Raw genomic sequence first — 15,604 nt, forward strand, 5'->3', positions numbered from 1 at the left:
CCCTGGGCTCACCATGCTCCCCTCTTGTCACTCTCACTCCTTTCCACAGGACTCTAGGTATCCCCATCTCTGCTGCCTTCTGATTCTCTAGGCCTGCCTCCTCAGGGCTCCTTTGGTATGGCAAATCACCGCTTCCCTAATTGTTACCCCCTTCTCTACCTCTTCCCTTCCCTCTCCACCTTCCCCCAGGGCTCTGCCCCATCAGTTTTACCAGTCAGTTCCTCTTTCCCTGTTTCCATGTCTATGCTCCCCTGATCTCTTACTGTCTGGCTCTGTAAACCTCTGATCTACCCTCCCCTTTCTCCTCCCTTTGTCTCTCCCTACCCTGTCTTTGTCTCTGGCTCTCCCCACTCTAATTCTCTCACTGGTTATCCCTGCTTTCACCTCGGTCTCTGTGTATCCCCACAGACCTACACTGTTTCTAGCTAATCTCTCTCTTCTGTGTCTTTCTCCCTATGACAATCTCTTTTCCCCCTTTGTCTCTCCTCCTCCTCCTCCTCTGTCTCTCTGAATATCTCTTTCTCATTGATCTCTCTGTCTCTCCTTGTACTCTCTTACTCAGACTTTGCCCCTCTATCTCCCCTCCCCTCCCCCGCCCACCTTCTCAATATCTCTGTCTCTCCCTCTCTCTGTGGGTCCTCGCTCCCTCCCTCCCTCCCTCTCTCTTCTTCGGCTCTCTTCGGCTCCCTCTCTCGCCTCGGATGACAGCGCTGCCTCTTTTGTTGGCTCCGCAGCCAATCGCGGCCGCTGACGACACGGGGGCTGGGGCTATAAAGGGCCCGGCCGGGCCTCGGGCCCCCCCAGCCGCCCGCCCCGGCCGCCCGCCCGCCCCGCCCGCGCGCCCGCCGCCCCCGGCCCCCCCGGCCCCCCCTCGGCCGGGCAGCCCCCAATCCCGCGCCGCCCGGACCCCTTCCTCCTCCCTCCCTCCGCCCCCTCCCCGCGGGACTCCGGCGTCCCCGCCCCCCAGTCCTCCCTCCCCTCCCCTCCAGCATGGTGCTCGCGGCCCCGCTGCTGCTGGGCTTCCTGCTCCTCGCCCTGGAGCTGCGGCCCCGGGGGGAGGCGGCCGAGGGCCCCGCGGCGGTGGCGGCGGCGGTGGCGGTGGCGGCGGGGGCCGGGGGGGAGCGCTCGAGCCGGCCAGCCCCGTCCGTGGCGCCGGAACCGGACGGCTGCCCCGTGTGCGTGTGGCGGCAGCACAGCCGCGAGCTGCGCCTGGAGAGCATCAAGTCGCAGATCCTGAGCAAACTGCGGCTCAAGGAGGCGCCCAACATCAGCCGCGAGGTGGTGAAGCAGCTGCTGCCCAAGGCGCCGCCGCTGCAGCAGATCCTGGACCTGCACGACTTCCAGGGCGACGCTCTGCAGCCCGAGGACTTCCTGGAGGAGGATGAGTACCACGCCACCACTGAGACCGTCATTAGCATGGCTCAAGAGAGTAAGTGGGTACTAGCGGTGGGTTGCAGGCTTCGGTGCCGGGAAGTCGAGCGCTTCGCGCTCGGAAGCCGGTCTCTCTCGGCTGCCTTAGCAGGGAAGGCTTGTCCGCAAAAACTTGACTGGTTGCGGGACGGGGGTTGCTCCATAGAAGTTTTTCGAGCGGTAAAGAGATGGCCTGTGGAGTTGTGTGCACGCCGTCCCGGGAGGTGGGGGTGGGGGTCGGGGGGCTGCAATCGGGTCGGTTGCGAAATAACTGCCTCCACCCCTGTGTGCGCTAAAGACCCATGTAGGGGGCTGTCGGGCAAAGCAGGGGCCCGAAACGGAGTAGAAGAGTCAGCGACTCTATGACACCTGAAGGGCCATGGTGGAGAGGCTGGAGAATCAAGTCGGTACCGGGATTCCCGTAGTACCAGTCTGGCTGTGGCGCTCTCTGCCTCCCAAAGGCTCGGACACCAACTCCCCCCACCCCCACCCTGTGCTCCGCAACGCGCCCACTGGACTGCCGAGAACCAAGTGCTTCTCTCCCTCTCCCAAGAATAGGCTCTCTTCTGGCAGCCTAGCTAGCACCCTCTCCACCCAGAGCCCCACCTCATACTAGGTCTCCCGAAGGACCGGGGAAGCTGAGCCTTCTCGGTACTGAGCTCAGAAAACTCAGCTCCATTGCACTGAGGGCTGAGGACACCTTTTTGGCCGTTCAAATCTTAGTAGTGTTCCATCCCTCATTGAACCGCCCCTACCCGCAGTCGGACTTGAGGAGAGAGAGAGGAAGACCTAAGGAGAAAGAGAAAGAAACAGATGGGGAAGGGTGGGGGACAGCGGAGAACCCAAGCATCCGAGCCCCTGGCCAAACGGAAGATGAACATGTTAATAAATTTGAGCTGCTTTGAAATTTTATGGCCTGGAAAAATCCCAACGTCGCCCCACACACCCCTGCTCTCCCTAGGGTCAGGTGATTCCCCTCCCCCACTGAGGTACCCCCACCCCCACCCGGTCAACTCCAGGGAACCAGGCCCTCTGTTCTTCCCTAGTGGTTTGGCAAAATCCCCCTGCACCTCCCCCCCCCCACTGGTTTAATGGCCCTGAACAGAAAAGGGGGGGGGGGGGCTGGTTTATTGGCAGATGGGTCATAAAAAGCTGGGGGCTGAGGGAAGTCCTAGTGACCCACCCCCCTGGGAGACACAGGAACCCAGGTGTGCATCTGGAGGTTGAGTCCCACATACTGCCAACACGTTATTTCTGTAGACCCCAATTCCCCTGTACTTGCTCAGGGCTGTAAAGAAAAAAGAGAACTGAACAAACTACAAAAGTAATTGGGGTTGGAAGGTGAGAGAATGGGGATCTAGTATTGGGTTCCACAGTCTCCCTTCTGTTTTCAAGGCTTTGATTATAAAAGCTAGGGTCAGTCTGTGATTGAGGACTGGGTGATGGTAGTAGATTCTAGGATTCTTGAGTTGTAGAGGAATTCTGAAGAGTTTGCTGGAAGATTAAGGGTATAGAAGGAAAATATACTCTGATATGTGTGTGTATATATATATATTGTGTATATATATAGTGCGTTGTGAGGATTTCCAGGATGAGTAACCGGCCTGTGGACCACCCCCAACATGCCCCTCTCCATCCTGAGCATCCCTTAAGTAAAAGCCCAGACTTAGATGGTGATGGGGATGCAGGAAGGGAATGGACTCTGCTTGCATGGATTAGGCAGTGCAGGTGAGAATGGGGGCGGGGGGGGGGGTGGGCACCAGCCAGAGGGGTCCCACGCCAACTTCCTCCCTTATGCCCCCCGAGGACTTGGATAACTAGGGAACTGGGTCTCCGGCCAGGTATTGTACGTCCCCTTTAAGAGCAAGCCTGAGCTCTTAAGAGAGGGAGGGGGAGCGGAGGAGAGGGGAGGGAGAGAGGGGAAAAGGAAAAAGAGACTTTTATAGTCTAATCCCCAGGGACCCGCTTTAATAAGAGACTTGTGCTCTGCTAATCGGGGGAGGTGTTTGTCAGCAGAGATGGCCTCCACTCCCCTCCCCCTCTCTCCCCTCCTCCAGCTCTCAACCCTGGACCCCAGCCCCCACCCCTGCAGTGCCTGCCCTAATTCCCTCCACCCTCTTGCTCTCCCACCCCAGGCTTCATCCTGGGAACCCAGCCCCCTGCCCTTCTGGGAGCCAAGCCCAGCCCCTCAGTTTCTCTCTCCACCCCACTTCTAGAGGCCCCTGCCTGCTCAGCCCAACAACCTCCTGCCCCTAGGCTCTCCAGCCCTGGTTGGGAGAGTGTATTTGGGGGGGGATCAGGAAGGGGTTGGGCTTTTGCTGAAAATAGTGCAATGACCTCTTTCCAGACCAGCTCCGCCTACTAAACCTGACCTGCAGCCTGCCACCAACCCGATCAATCCAACACAGATGTGGCCCTTTCCCCTCCAGACGGGGGTGGGGGTGGGGGGGGGTGGGCCTATGTGTATGTTGGGGACTCTCTCGCCCAGTTTGCTTCTGTGGCTCTACCTGCTTCTCCTTTGTTCCTCCCTCTGTACCCTTTCTATCTTCTCTGGCTTACCCCACTAGGCTGAGGTATGTCCATCCTTTAGCTTTCCAATTAACCCAGCCATTCCTTTGCATCCCCGTTCTTTCCCAGGGCTATCCAACCCCCAAACTTATTTCTACTTCTTCTACCATGGTCTTCCCCTCTTCCTCTCTCCTCCATTTCTCTGCTCTTCTCCATTCTTATTTCCCTAACACCTTACAGTGTGTCCCATCTTTTCCTCTTTTCTTCCTATGTCCTGTCGCCTTTTAGCACCGACAGTCCTCACATCCACTGGGGGAGAAGTAGGTGGGGATGACTGAAAGAACCTCAGACTTTAGAGGGATGGGACCCTGGTGTCCAGCCCCCCACCTCCAAACTCTGTGTGTAAAGGGTCAGCTTAGGTGGGGGCGAATTTAGAGCTTAGAAAATAAGCAATGACTTTCTTTGGAGAGTACAGAAGGCAAATGAACAATAAACCAACATTTATTGAGAAGCTACTAACTACTATTTTCACACTCTTTAATGCTCTGCACACATATGAAGCAAGGATTATTATCGTACCACACTGAGAAGTTTGGTGGGTAGTCAGATACCGGTGAATGAAGAGTCAGACAATGATTAAACCTACTGCACTTGTAGCCAAAAAATAGTGTTTAGATGCTGGGAAGAACTTTCAGACTCTTGCTCATATAATTTAAAATTTGGGATTTGGGGAGTTCATTCAACATGTATTTATTGAGCACTGCCTGGCACTATAGGAGGCACTAAGGACTCTACTCTCATGGAGATCAATACCGAATGGCAAAGACAGGCAAGAAAACAGACTAATCCTATGCTGAAATTAGGCATAGTATGCGGTTTGGATTGTTGCTTTTTCACACCCCACCTCACCAGCAGCTTCCCTGCCCAGTTCCTCTATTCTCTGAATCTCTACTCCTCAAATCCTACCCCCACTACATCATTATTGCAGGTCCAGACACTGGGATAACTGGGAGAGCTACCAGAGCCCCGGGGTCTCAGAGAAGATCCAAAGAAAAGGAAGCTGCAGAGGGACTTTTGTGTATCAAGCCCTGAATATATGAAAATCACTAAGCACTTTCCTCTCTATCCCATTTGGAGGGTCCTTCTCCTGGGATGAGAGTGGGCGAGTGCTGATGGAAGACAACTGATGCTGAATAAGTCCCCTATGATCTCCATGATTTTGCTCAACTCAAGAGCTGTACATGATGTATAATGGACTGAACTTCCTGATCCTACCTATGTGGCTCTGGAGGCTCAATCTTGATCCTTCCTCTCTCAGTCCATCTGGAGTGAGAATGGACATTCCTGTCCAGAGGATACCTAATTTAGGGCATTCCCAAGATTAGGAAGGGGAACTAGGAGTAACTGTAAGGGAAGTGGTGGTAGATTATCAAGAGTCATCATTTAGACCCACAAAGAATCCATTTATTTTCCAGAACAAGGGGAAATCCAAGGAGACTCGGGAGAAAAGAAGACTGATTATAATAGATCTGGTGTGTTGAATATTATTCCTGGTGCTTTGGGCAAATAGAAGGAAACAACATGAAGGCGGTTCCTTCCTTAAAAGCTGAGACTGTAATGGTGGTGATGAGGAGGAGGAGGAGGAGGTAGCTAAGGGTACTCCTCCTCACATCAGCAGGAATAGGGAGTCAAAATGCACAGGAAGTGCTTGGGCCTTTCCATTCTATTAAGTGTTATTTCTAGTGAGAAGGAGCAAGAGGCCTAGATCTGAATTCTGGTTTATTTCATAGGATAAATTTATACCATGCTCCCTATCTCTGAGACTACCTGTTTTGGAGGCTTGTGCCAGGCTCTACTTGAAACAGAACAAGGTGACCAAAGACAGCAGGTGTGAGAAGAGATCTGGCTCCTGTGAAGATGATCAAAGATTTAGAAAAAGTTGGAACCTTAAATGCTGGGGAAAGCTGGAGGAAGGAGAGTAAACAGGTAGAAGGAGAATTACCTAGTAACTCACTATTTTTGTAAATTATCTGGTAGAGTAGGGTAAATGGCTTAGGGAATGGATTCAGTTCAGTAAGGCCTGATAGCACCATCCTACAGGGAAAGACAGTAGGCACTGTGCTGGGCACCAGAGACACAGAAGTCAGCAAGACAAGCATGGGAACAGTAAGGAAGAATTGGAAAACTCAGACTGAGGAGTACAAATTGCCCAGGTCCCCTCGCTCCTGCCCTTTCTACCCAAGGCTGCTGACTCCTTCCACAGACACCCTTTGCTGATGCTATGCCCCTCTCTCCCATCAGCGGACCCTGCAGTGCAGACAGATGGCAGCCCTCTCTGCTGCCATTTCCACTTCAGCCCCAAGGTGATGTTCACGAAGGTACTGAAGGCCCAGCTATGGGTGTATCTACGGCCCGTGCCCCGCCCTGCCACAGTCTACTTGCAGATCTTGCGACTGAAACCCCTAACTGGGGAAGGGACTGCGGGGGGAGGGGGCGGAGGCCGGCGTCATATCCGAATCCGCTCACTCAAGATCGAACTGCACTCACGCTCAGGCCACTGGCAAAGCATCGACTTCAAGCAGGTGCTGCACAGCTGGTTCCGCCAACCGCAGAGCAACTGGGGCATCGAGATCAACGCCTTTGACCCCAGTGGCACAGACTTGGCTGTCACCTCCCTCGGGCCAGGAGCTGAGGGGCTGGTGAGCAGGGGACTGAGGTGGTGGTGGTAGCAGATAAATATAACCTGGCCCTGAGGAGGTGGGGATATTGAAGGGAGACCAAGAATGTGAAGAGGGTTGGGAACCAGCATCATTTCTCTGTGGCCAGGAGCTCATTCTAGAGGAGGACGGTGGGGGGGGTTGGGGGTGGGCAGGTATCACTTTTCAGGGTTCTAAGCCAGGCAACAACTGAACACTGGATTTGGGGTTAGGATGTCAGTTAATGGGAGATCCGTGGGAACAACAAATTGGCTGTTGATGAGGCCCTGGGCCAAGATGCTGATGAGGGTCAGGTTGCCAGCAAAGGAAGAATTAGGGAAGGTGAGTTGAAGGAAGAGATGGGTACCTGGCAAGAAAAGTGGGCAGAAGACGTGGGCTGGGAGTGGGAGCAGTGGAAAAGCTGAGATGTCAACAGTCTGTGTTCTGCTGCCCCCGCTGAGGCAAGTGAGAAAGGAACAGGGAAGGGAACAGCAGCTGTTCAGGCCATGTTACATCTTTCTCTCCTTTCTCCCACCTCAGCATCCTTTTATGGAGCTGCGAGTCCTTGAAAACACAAAACGGTCCCGGCGGAACCTGGGCCTGGACTGTGATGAGCACTCAAGCGAGTCCCGCTGCTGCCGATATCCCCTCACAGTGGACTTTGAGGCTTTTGGCTGGGACTGGATCATTGCGCCTAAGCGCTACAAGGCCAACTACTGCTCCGGCCAGTGCGAGTACATGTTCATGCAAAAGTATCCACATACCCACTTGGTGCAACAGGCCAATCCAAGAGGCTCTGCTGGGCCCTGCTGTACTCCCACCAAGATGTCCCCAATCAACATGCTCTACTTCAATGACAAGCAGCAGATTATCTACGGCAAGATCCCTGGCATGGTGGTGGATCGCTGTGGCTGCTCCTAAGGTGGGGGACAGAAATGCCTCTCCCACAGACCCTACCCCTAGACCCCTAGTCCTGACCCCCAGTCCCCCAGGCCCCAGAGCTCCCTCCACCTCTTCCCATGAACATCACACCTTGTTCCCTGCCCAAGCAGTGCAATACAACAGAGGGAGGCAGGTGGTAAGGGAGGGGTTGAGAGGTTTGGGGGAGAGGGTCAGGAGGGGGCACGGTCAGGGAGGGGAGTATTTGAGGTTTGCAGGTGAGAAGGTTTGATGAGAAGACAGGTACAGAGACAGAGGTAGAGACAGAGGGATATAAAAAGAGGGACAAAAAGAGCAGCAGTGAGAAGGCAAAGGGATAGAGATGCAGAAGAGACAGGGACTTAGGCAGAGACAAACAATGAGAAAGAGACTGAAATGTAGTAGTAAGAGAAAGCCCCACACCAAGCCTCCTTTCTTCCACTGGCAACATGAGGCATTTGGTGTATAGTTTGGGGAAATCCCCTGACTACCATTTTCAGTAAGAGAGGAAATCAAAAATCCATACTTAACTTCTTCCCTCTCTTCCTCCAACAATGGCCAGGGGAAGAGAAGTGAGGGCAGGGGAGAAAGTAAGGATTTTGGAATTTTATTTATTTATTTATTGTGACTTTTCATTTTTTGGTATTTGGCTTTACTGAAATAGGAGGGCCCCTGCCCACTGTGCCCCACTTGTCCCTTATTCCCCAAACCTTCTCCCCCAATACCCACCCTCTTAAGCACTTGTATAAAGCCTTGGGGTTGGGAATAGGAGTTGAGGGCAAGAGGGCTGACACATGGAAGTTTCCAACCCATAATCACCCAACTCAACCTTCCTGAGCCAGACACGTTGAACTAAATCCAGCGGCCATGGAAATAGTAAGAGGTTAGGGTTTAGGAGCTAGCGGAAAGGGGCAGCCCTCAATATCCAGGATCTATATAATGAGAGCCACTAAACCAACCCTTAGGCCTGCCCTTATAGTACTGAGTTATTTAACCTGAGGGTGTGGACTGCTTATGCCCAAATTCCCCTCAGCCAAGAGAGAGACCAAAGAGCCTGTGGAATGCCCCTGCTCCCAGCCTCTATCTTCAGGTCAAGAAAAAGGAGAGAGTATAGAGATCCCAGAGTCCACTGGGTCTGGGTAAAGTTTAGAGGGGTCAAGAAAGGAGTATTCAGGAGGCTGAAGGTTACAGGGCATTTGAATCCAAATCACTGTTCTGAGCTAGGGAATAGATACAGCAGACCAAGGAAGAAGGGATTCTGGAGGGGGGACATTTTAGTTCCCCAACCCCGAAGCTCAGGGTGGAAGGAGGGAGAACAAGGGAGCAGAGTGTCTATAATTATTTTTGTCTTTTATTTTTGGAATCTAGCAGTACCTGGAAACAGGGAGGGGACAATACAGTAGGGAGAAAACCTGACAAGGCCAGTTAGAACAGAGGATGGGAAGGATGGAGACTCCCTGGTTTGGAAGGCTAGGAAGCAGGCACTCCAATCACTAGCTGGGCCTGTTCACTCCTCCCATAATCCTGACCCATTCTCCTCTGGACTCACTGTGCCTCAGTTTCTTCCCCTCGATGGAATGAAAATAACAGCACCCGCCACAGCAAAGAGATGAATTCTGAGCACTTACCACGGGCACTTTATGGACATAAAATACCTCTCGCTGTGGGACAGATAACCAGGGCACCAGAGTAGTGGTGAAGAGATGTGAGGCGTAGAGGAGTCACAGGCTTCAGAGTACAAATTTCCTTTCTGCCTCCCAGCTGGACAGTGCCTGAAGCCAAGGAGTTGAGGAAAGTCTCTGATCCACACCCTATCCATACTTCACCACCAGACCTCTAGGCTTCAAGCAAAAGCCTAGAGAATGTGAGAAGGAAGGGGAAAAACCCTTCAACAAAATTGTCACTCTAAATAGTGTCAGCAGATATGAGTCTGATATACTGAACTAAGGTAAAGCCCGAGCTGGAGAGCTGACCAGGAAGGCTTGTTCTTTTCCAAAGCATGACTCTCCTGCTGACCCAGGCAGTGGAAGGGGCAAAGGTATGTGACCAGCCTAGAAAGATGATGTTGGTGAGCTTTAGCACCTTATTCCCATTCCCATAGTGAGAAAGTAAGATAAGGTGTTTCCGTAGAGGAATGGGCAGGGGCTGCCAAGCTTTTCAGCTCACCTCAAGTAGAGCAGCTCTGCTAACCCCCAGCCTCTCCTCTCTGGCCCTGATCTTCACCCCTTCTGCCTCAATCTTGGAGAACAAGATATACCTGACCATCTACGCCATTCTAAATATTTCCTTGGTAGAGGTGAGGAACAAAGAAATGAAGAACAGAAGATGCCTCCTTCAAGGTCAAATGTTCATATCACATGATCTTAGCACGGAATGGAAGTTGGCATCAGGTGACTTCTTCTGTAGAGTTGGGGCATTACACTGGGGACACTTAGAATATGTCCCTTCAATACCATCAAATAAAGATCTTGGGGCGGGGGGGTGTGTCTTTCTCTCATGAATATATGTGAATGAGTTGAAGTCTAATTCCACTCTTCTTCCCCACCCCCAAAGAGACATGGAATAAAGAGGCTTGGGGTCACAGCCTAGAGACCCAGCGGGAACTAACACCTCCTTCCACCATATGATGTGTGTGGACCTGACCAGTGCCCCTCTGAACATATCACAATTAGTGTAATTATTATTTACTTTGTGTACTTGTTACACTGTGTGTGATTGCCTTTGTTTGTTAAGGGTATCTGAGGAGTTTGGGACTGACAGGGGCACTGGAATGTTGAGAAAGGACTTCTTCACAGAGATCAAGGCTTCCTGGAAGGAACTATTGCAAAAAGGCCATCAGGCAGTTTTCGAGTTATGTGACAGAGGGCAAAGATGGCCATAGGGTGCTCTGATTTTGGGGACGGTCACATGACACAATCCAGCACTTGAACCTGAAAAAAGAAAAATAAAAGCAGTCAAAGAGTTTAGAAATCAGTGCTGAGCTCTTCTCCCTAGCCAAGCGCCACATTTACACCGCAGACAACAGGAACAGAAGAGGATCTAAGGGAGGATGAGATGCACTCCAAGACTACGAAGATGGGGTCCTGGGAGCAAGGAAAAAGCACTGGGCATGTAGGAGAAGACATGCAGCTTGAGAGATGATAGGCGAAGGATGGGAAAGGGAGAGGACTTAGAACACTCTTATTTGAAAAGCCTGATCAAAAACAGTCCCAAAGATTATAATACCCTCTCCCAGCCTCCACAGAACAAAAGATCTGAAAGTTCTCTTGAGAATATCCTTACTGTTTAAGAAAGAAAAAATTATCTTGAGATAATCCAGCTCATGTCTGTCCAATTCTCCTGCAGTCCTTGATCCTAGCTTTCCTCCAAAAAATTTCACCCAAATCCATAAACCAGACCTATATAATCATTCAACTTGCCAGTGTAACAAGAGTGGTTAAGCATCTTAACTGTTCCTTCTTTGATTCTACCAATGTAATTAGGGCACTGATTCCAAGAGAACAAGAATTGGGGGTGGCAAAGGAATTTTGCCTGACACATTAAAAAAAGTTAAAAAAAAAAAAAAAAGTTCTGTGACATCAACCAGATGCAAAACAGAGGATAGGGCCACTGGGGGGTATCAATGTGCTACCATGCGTTCCCTGTCCTGTCAATTCTGTCAGCAGATTGATCCCAACTGTGGTTCAGATTTAGTGAAACAGGAAAAGTACTTAATATTGTGCCATCCCAAGGTATTTTCTTGACATCTCTCCCCAACTTTTGACCTGAGATAAAAGATTTTCTCTCTCTACTAATTTGTTCCCCATACTGGGTATGAGAAGACACCCAGAAGATTCTAAGACTTTTAAGTCTCTATTCCTTATCCCAAAATATCCCACCCAATACATAGGTAAATATCTTTTTATACTATGCTTTTACCCATGTATTAGGTGTCAGGAGGTCCAAGCTAAGAACCAGTAGACAGTAGTTTTATAACTTTGGTCTATAGTGGGGCAGGGGCAGGGAAGTCAGTGCCTCAGGCCACAATGTCTGTTAGCTCTTCTCAGTGAGCTGGGAGAAAGGGAGCAAGTGGCCTCTTCCCACTCTAAACTCCCAGATATATGTGCATATGGGCATGTACACACACAGACACACTCAAATAAATATACGTACCTTTCTAATCTCTAGCTAGAACCTATCCAGGAAAAAGACTTCCACTGTACCTTAAACCTGTAGTAAAATTAAGAGCTAATATTTATTGAATGCTTACTGTGCAAACCATGGTTAAGCAAGTTGTGCTGAGCACAGACAGTATCTGTTTTCACAGCAATTGGTACAAGGTGTAGAGTGCCACAATGATTAATTTGCCAAGGGCCTCAGACTCAGTGTGGTAGAACAAGGAATTAAACCTAAATAATATACATTGTAATCTCTTATTAGTGATCTGAGAGGTGGGAGAACTAAAAACTGATGGGGTTGGGAGCACTAAGAAAGAGATCAAGTTGGGAGCACCAAGAGGTCTGTCAAGGTGTGAAATTTGCCATTATTCAATCCCTTTGGAGGGAAGTGTAGCAAGGGAGGGTGGTTAAATTTTGGGGGGGACTTCAATAATCAGAGGTGAGTGACTGACATCAGAGGCCCTCCTACAAGAAAACTAGGAAAAGCACTTACTCCCCTCACTTCTATAAGTGCCTTCCTCTGCTCTCTCCCCAGCCTGTTTCTGTTTCTCACGTCAAAATGGGAAGAGGGATGGGCTCAAGCTCATCCTGCCTTTATTCTTGCCTTTCTTCCTAAAGCCCTCAAACTTCCAGAAGTTTCTAGTCTTCAGCAGTTTCCAGGGTTGGGGTGGGGGAAGGGCAGTTTAGAGTGGTGGTGGAGAAAAGAATGATCCCAGAGAACCATAAAAAGGCACAGATTTATAGCAGAGGAAACTAGTTCCCTCCACAGCTTTTATAGACTCCTCATTAAGAGCTTCCAGGTATGCAGAGAATGTCACAGCTTCAGGACAGGAAAAAGATGGCTCAAGTCAGCTAACTGCATCTGGATCCTGGATTGGCTACAGAAGTAGGGATACAGAAGGTATAGGAAGGAAGGGTACTTGGATCCCAGATAAAGAACTGCAAGCCTAGTCTGTCTCTAAAGGGATCTACTATTTTAAGACCATAGGCATCCTGAACTATTCATGCTCAAAAAGTATCTGTGGGATGATGACAATGAGACAAATGGGAGGATCTGGTGATCAGGTTTGGAATTTAGATACTAAGAATGATTGGCTTCAGGAAGATAATGCAGAGGGGAAGGTGAATACATTTCTGGAAGATGACTCAAAGTGAAGAAAACTTCTGAAGGATGCAGTGGTCTACTCCATTATCAGCATCTACTCTATTCTCTTTTCCTGTTACTTATTTCTACCACCCTTGGGTAGAAAACTCTTTAATCTCTCCCACAAAAAACAGAACTATTCTGTCTGGTTCTGTTTTCAGGAGAAGACAGAGTAGAGAAAAGAAAGGCTAGCCAGAAAGGAGAAAAGGTCATTCCAAATGTAAGGTTTATTTGGCTTGAGGTGTCAAAGTTTAACCAACTTTCCCTTTTGTTCATTTCTCCAAAGTCTCAGAATGGGGCAAAATTCACAACAAATGGGCAACCTTTAGATTTGCTCTCCAAGGCAGTTTTACTTAAGTGTCCATACTTAGGTCCCTGCCTGCTCTTAACCCTATGTACATATCAAAAAAATAATAATAAAGATTAAAAGGAGAAGCTCTATACTAATACATTTAGAAAGGTCTTAGATCTATGTGAAACCTCAAACACAAAAAAGTAGTCAGCTTGGGAAAAGCCAGACCTCTTACGAAGCTAAGTGATGAAATAGGATTTTGGTGTTATCCAAGAAACGTCACCATCAGAACTGCAAATGCATCCTTCTGTAACAGGAGAACTAGCACAAGGCTTGATTAGAAGGTAGAAACCTCCAGCCCTCTGCTTATGTTCCCAGTGATCTACGTATGAAAGCTGAGTATTTCTGTCATGCTCTGAATACCTATGTTTTCTTCTACTTTGAATGGATATTGAGCCTAACTCTCTTTCTGAACTGTATAACCAACAGGATCCTACAGATTGACTTCTGTCTGCTGGAACCAGACAGTACCACAACCATCTCTACCTGCCAGACCACCCTTAAAAATTGCCCCTTCTTGGACAGGCCACAGTGGCTCAGCAGGCAGAGTTCTCACCTGCCATGCCAGAGACTTGTGTTTGATTCCTGGTGCCTGCCCATGCAAAAAACAAAAAAAAATGCCCCTTCTCTTTCCTATGGGACTCTGGGCTCTACTTCATTCAAGAAAATGGCTTCTTTAATGGCCCATAATAATACTACCAATCATCAGCCCTGTATGTATAGCCTTCACACTTTCTAAAGCCCCCCCAGTGTTCTCCCTGTTTTACCACACTGGGTTACCCCAACATGCCAAAGCAAAGATTCAGAGGGTAAGTTAGCCTCTTCTTGAAGGATAAAGAGCTTAAAAAGAATGTGAGTATGAGAGAAGGGAATAAATAGGCTTAAAGCAGTAGACTCAATTATTTTCCTTGTCTTCTTTTCTAAGGGATAAAGGCATTTTGGCTGATTCCCTATATCTGTCCCTGAAGCTCCCCTTTTCTGTCTAATCTGGCTCTAAGAAGTCAAAGAAGCACCTAATAAAGCATACTGTTCTTTTTTCTACAGTTTTTCCTTTTTATTAACAAGCAAAATAATTAAAAAAAAAAAACCTAACACAATGACAACCTTAAATTTGGAACAGCAGTAAGTCTAACTGCTGCTGGAGTTCACAGATGTACCTGGGGTACATGCTCCCTCACTGCAAGGCAGGACCTAGGCACATGACTGTGCATTTAGGTATATGTGACTAAGAAGAATCAGAGTGACTGAAACCACTGGAGAAGAGAAAGTATCAAGAACTTTTCATCAGGCAATCCCAAAGCGCTCTGCTCTTTTCCTCTTCTTTGCCTATAAAAAAGAAGAAAAAATTATAAGACAATAGTGCCCTGTGTTCCTGGCTGCTTTAATCCAAATTCACATGGGCTGTCACAAGGTCCAAGGAGGAAGGCCCAGGCTTAAGTTCAGCACCCACAGATTTCATTTTTGAATCTTTCTAGTTATCTAGTTAGTGCTAGGAGGTTTGGTGGGAAAGGAAGAGTAAGGACGGGAGAAAATGGGGGTTGGGGGATGGGGGTGGTAACGGTAGAAAACAGAAAGTCTCCCAAAGGAAAGAAGGCTACTCAGCTTTACAGCAAGCTACCCTGGAAACAATGGACTCTTACAGGCTGGGGACAGTCTTCCAGTCAGTGGGGAGATGGGAGATTCCAGAGGACAAAGGGTTAACCACTGTTATTCATGGAGAAGGTGAGGGGGATGCCCTTCTGGGCACATAGGCTCACGCAGCAGCTATTCCTTAGGCCTCCAAACCATAGAAAGGCATATAAATCTTCAATGCCAACAGAATAAATGGGGGTTGGGGGTGTGGATGAGTCCCTGTCATGGATCTCTTAAGAGAGGCAGCATTGGAGAGAGGGCACAAAATCAGGAGTGTGGTATGGGGGTGGGGGGAGAAGAGAAAGACCTTTTTGTTCTGGAAGTGACTCACAAAACAGCACTGAGTTCTTTACCCTCACTCCAACCCCCCAGCAAAGAGAGGACCTTTTTTCCATCCTATTCACACAGGAAGTTTAGTTTAGATTAAAAAGAAAAGCTTAGTGACAAAAGCCCAGACCACTCCACCTGGACTACTGACACAATTTTTTGGAATCAAAAAAAAGTCATCTGGTTCATATAAACTCCATCAGCCTCTTAAGTTACTACTCCCTTAGATAACACTGACTTTCTCAAGAAAAATCACTATTCCTTGCCACCCAACAAAAGCCTCATTTCCCTTATCTTGGAGAGGCCAAATTTAGCTACTTAGTGATCATAGCTGGTTTAATATTTCCTTGGCAAAGAGGGAGTAATTTCAACTAAAATTAAAATAAACCCAATTTTACTTCTAGCTAATCCTGGTAGTTAACTATGTACACAGATACTTATTTACACAGTAACACTTTAT

At 49.1% G+C, this 15,604-nt stretch overlaps 2 protein-coding genes across 2 annotated transcripts in view; one reads left to right on the top strand and one right to left on the bottom strand.

The window, feature by feature from the left end:
* Nucleotides 1-990: 990 nt before the first annotated feature.
* On the top strand, nt 991-10,502 carry GDF11 (growth differentiation factor 11). Its single transcript, XM_077110970.1, has 3 exons — nt 991-1,429; nt 6,220-6,617; nt 7,155-10,502. Exons 1-3 carry the CDS (start codon nt 991-993, stop codon nt 7,533-7,535), a joined length of 1,218 nt encoding a protein of 405 aa, XP_076967085.1. The 3' UTR covers nt 7,536-10,502.
* A 2,539-nt stretch (nt 10,503-13,041) lies between these two features.
* SARNP (SAP domain containing ribonucleoprotein) overlaps nt 13,042-15,604 on the bottom strand; it is a 54,114-nt gene continuing 51,551 nt past the window's right edge. Inside the window, exon 11 of the mRNA XM_077110976.1 lies at nt 13,042-14,511. Within this exon, the coding sequence (XP_076967091.1) occupies nt 14,470-14,511 (42 nt within the window). The 3' untranslated portion in view covers nt 13,042-14,469. The remainder of the gene's footprint in view (nt 14,512-15,604) is intronic.

This window comes from Tamandua tetradactyla, chromosome 7, assembly GCF_023851605.1.
Source record: "Tamandua tetradactyla isolate mTamTet1 chromosome 7, mTamTet1.pri, whole genome shotgun sequence".
NCBI lineage: Eukaryota > Metazoa > Chordata > Mammalia > Pilosa > Myrmecophagidae > Tamandua > Tamandua tetradactyla.

Excerpts from the sequence above, each read along its gene's own strand:
- GDF11 (XM_077110970.1), top strand. The coding sequence starts at position 991 with ATGGTGCTCGCGGCCCCGCTGCTGCTGGGCTTCCTGCTCCTCGCCCTG. Across the intron at positions 1,430-6,219 it reads CATTAGCATGGCTCAAGAGA|CGGACCCTGCAGTGCAGACA; the intron begins GTAAGTGGGTAC and ends CTCTCCCATCAG. Across the intron at positions 6,618-7,154 it reads GGCCAGGAGCTGAGGGGCTG|CATCCTTTTATGGAGCTGCG; the intron begins GTGAGCAGGGGA and ends CTCCCACCTCAG.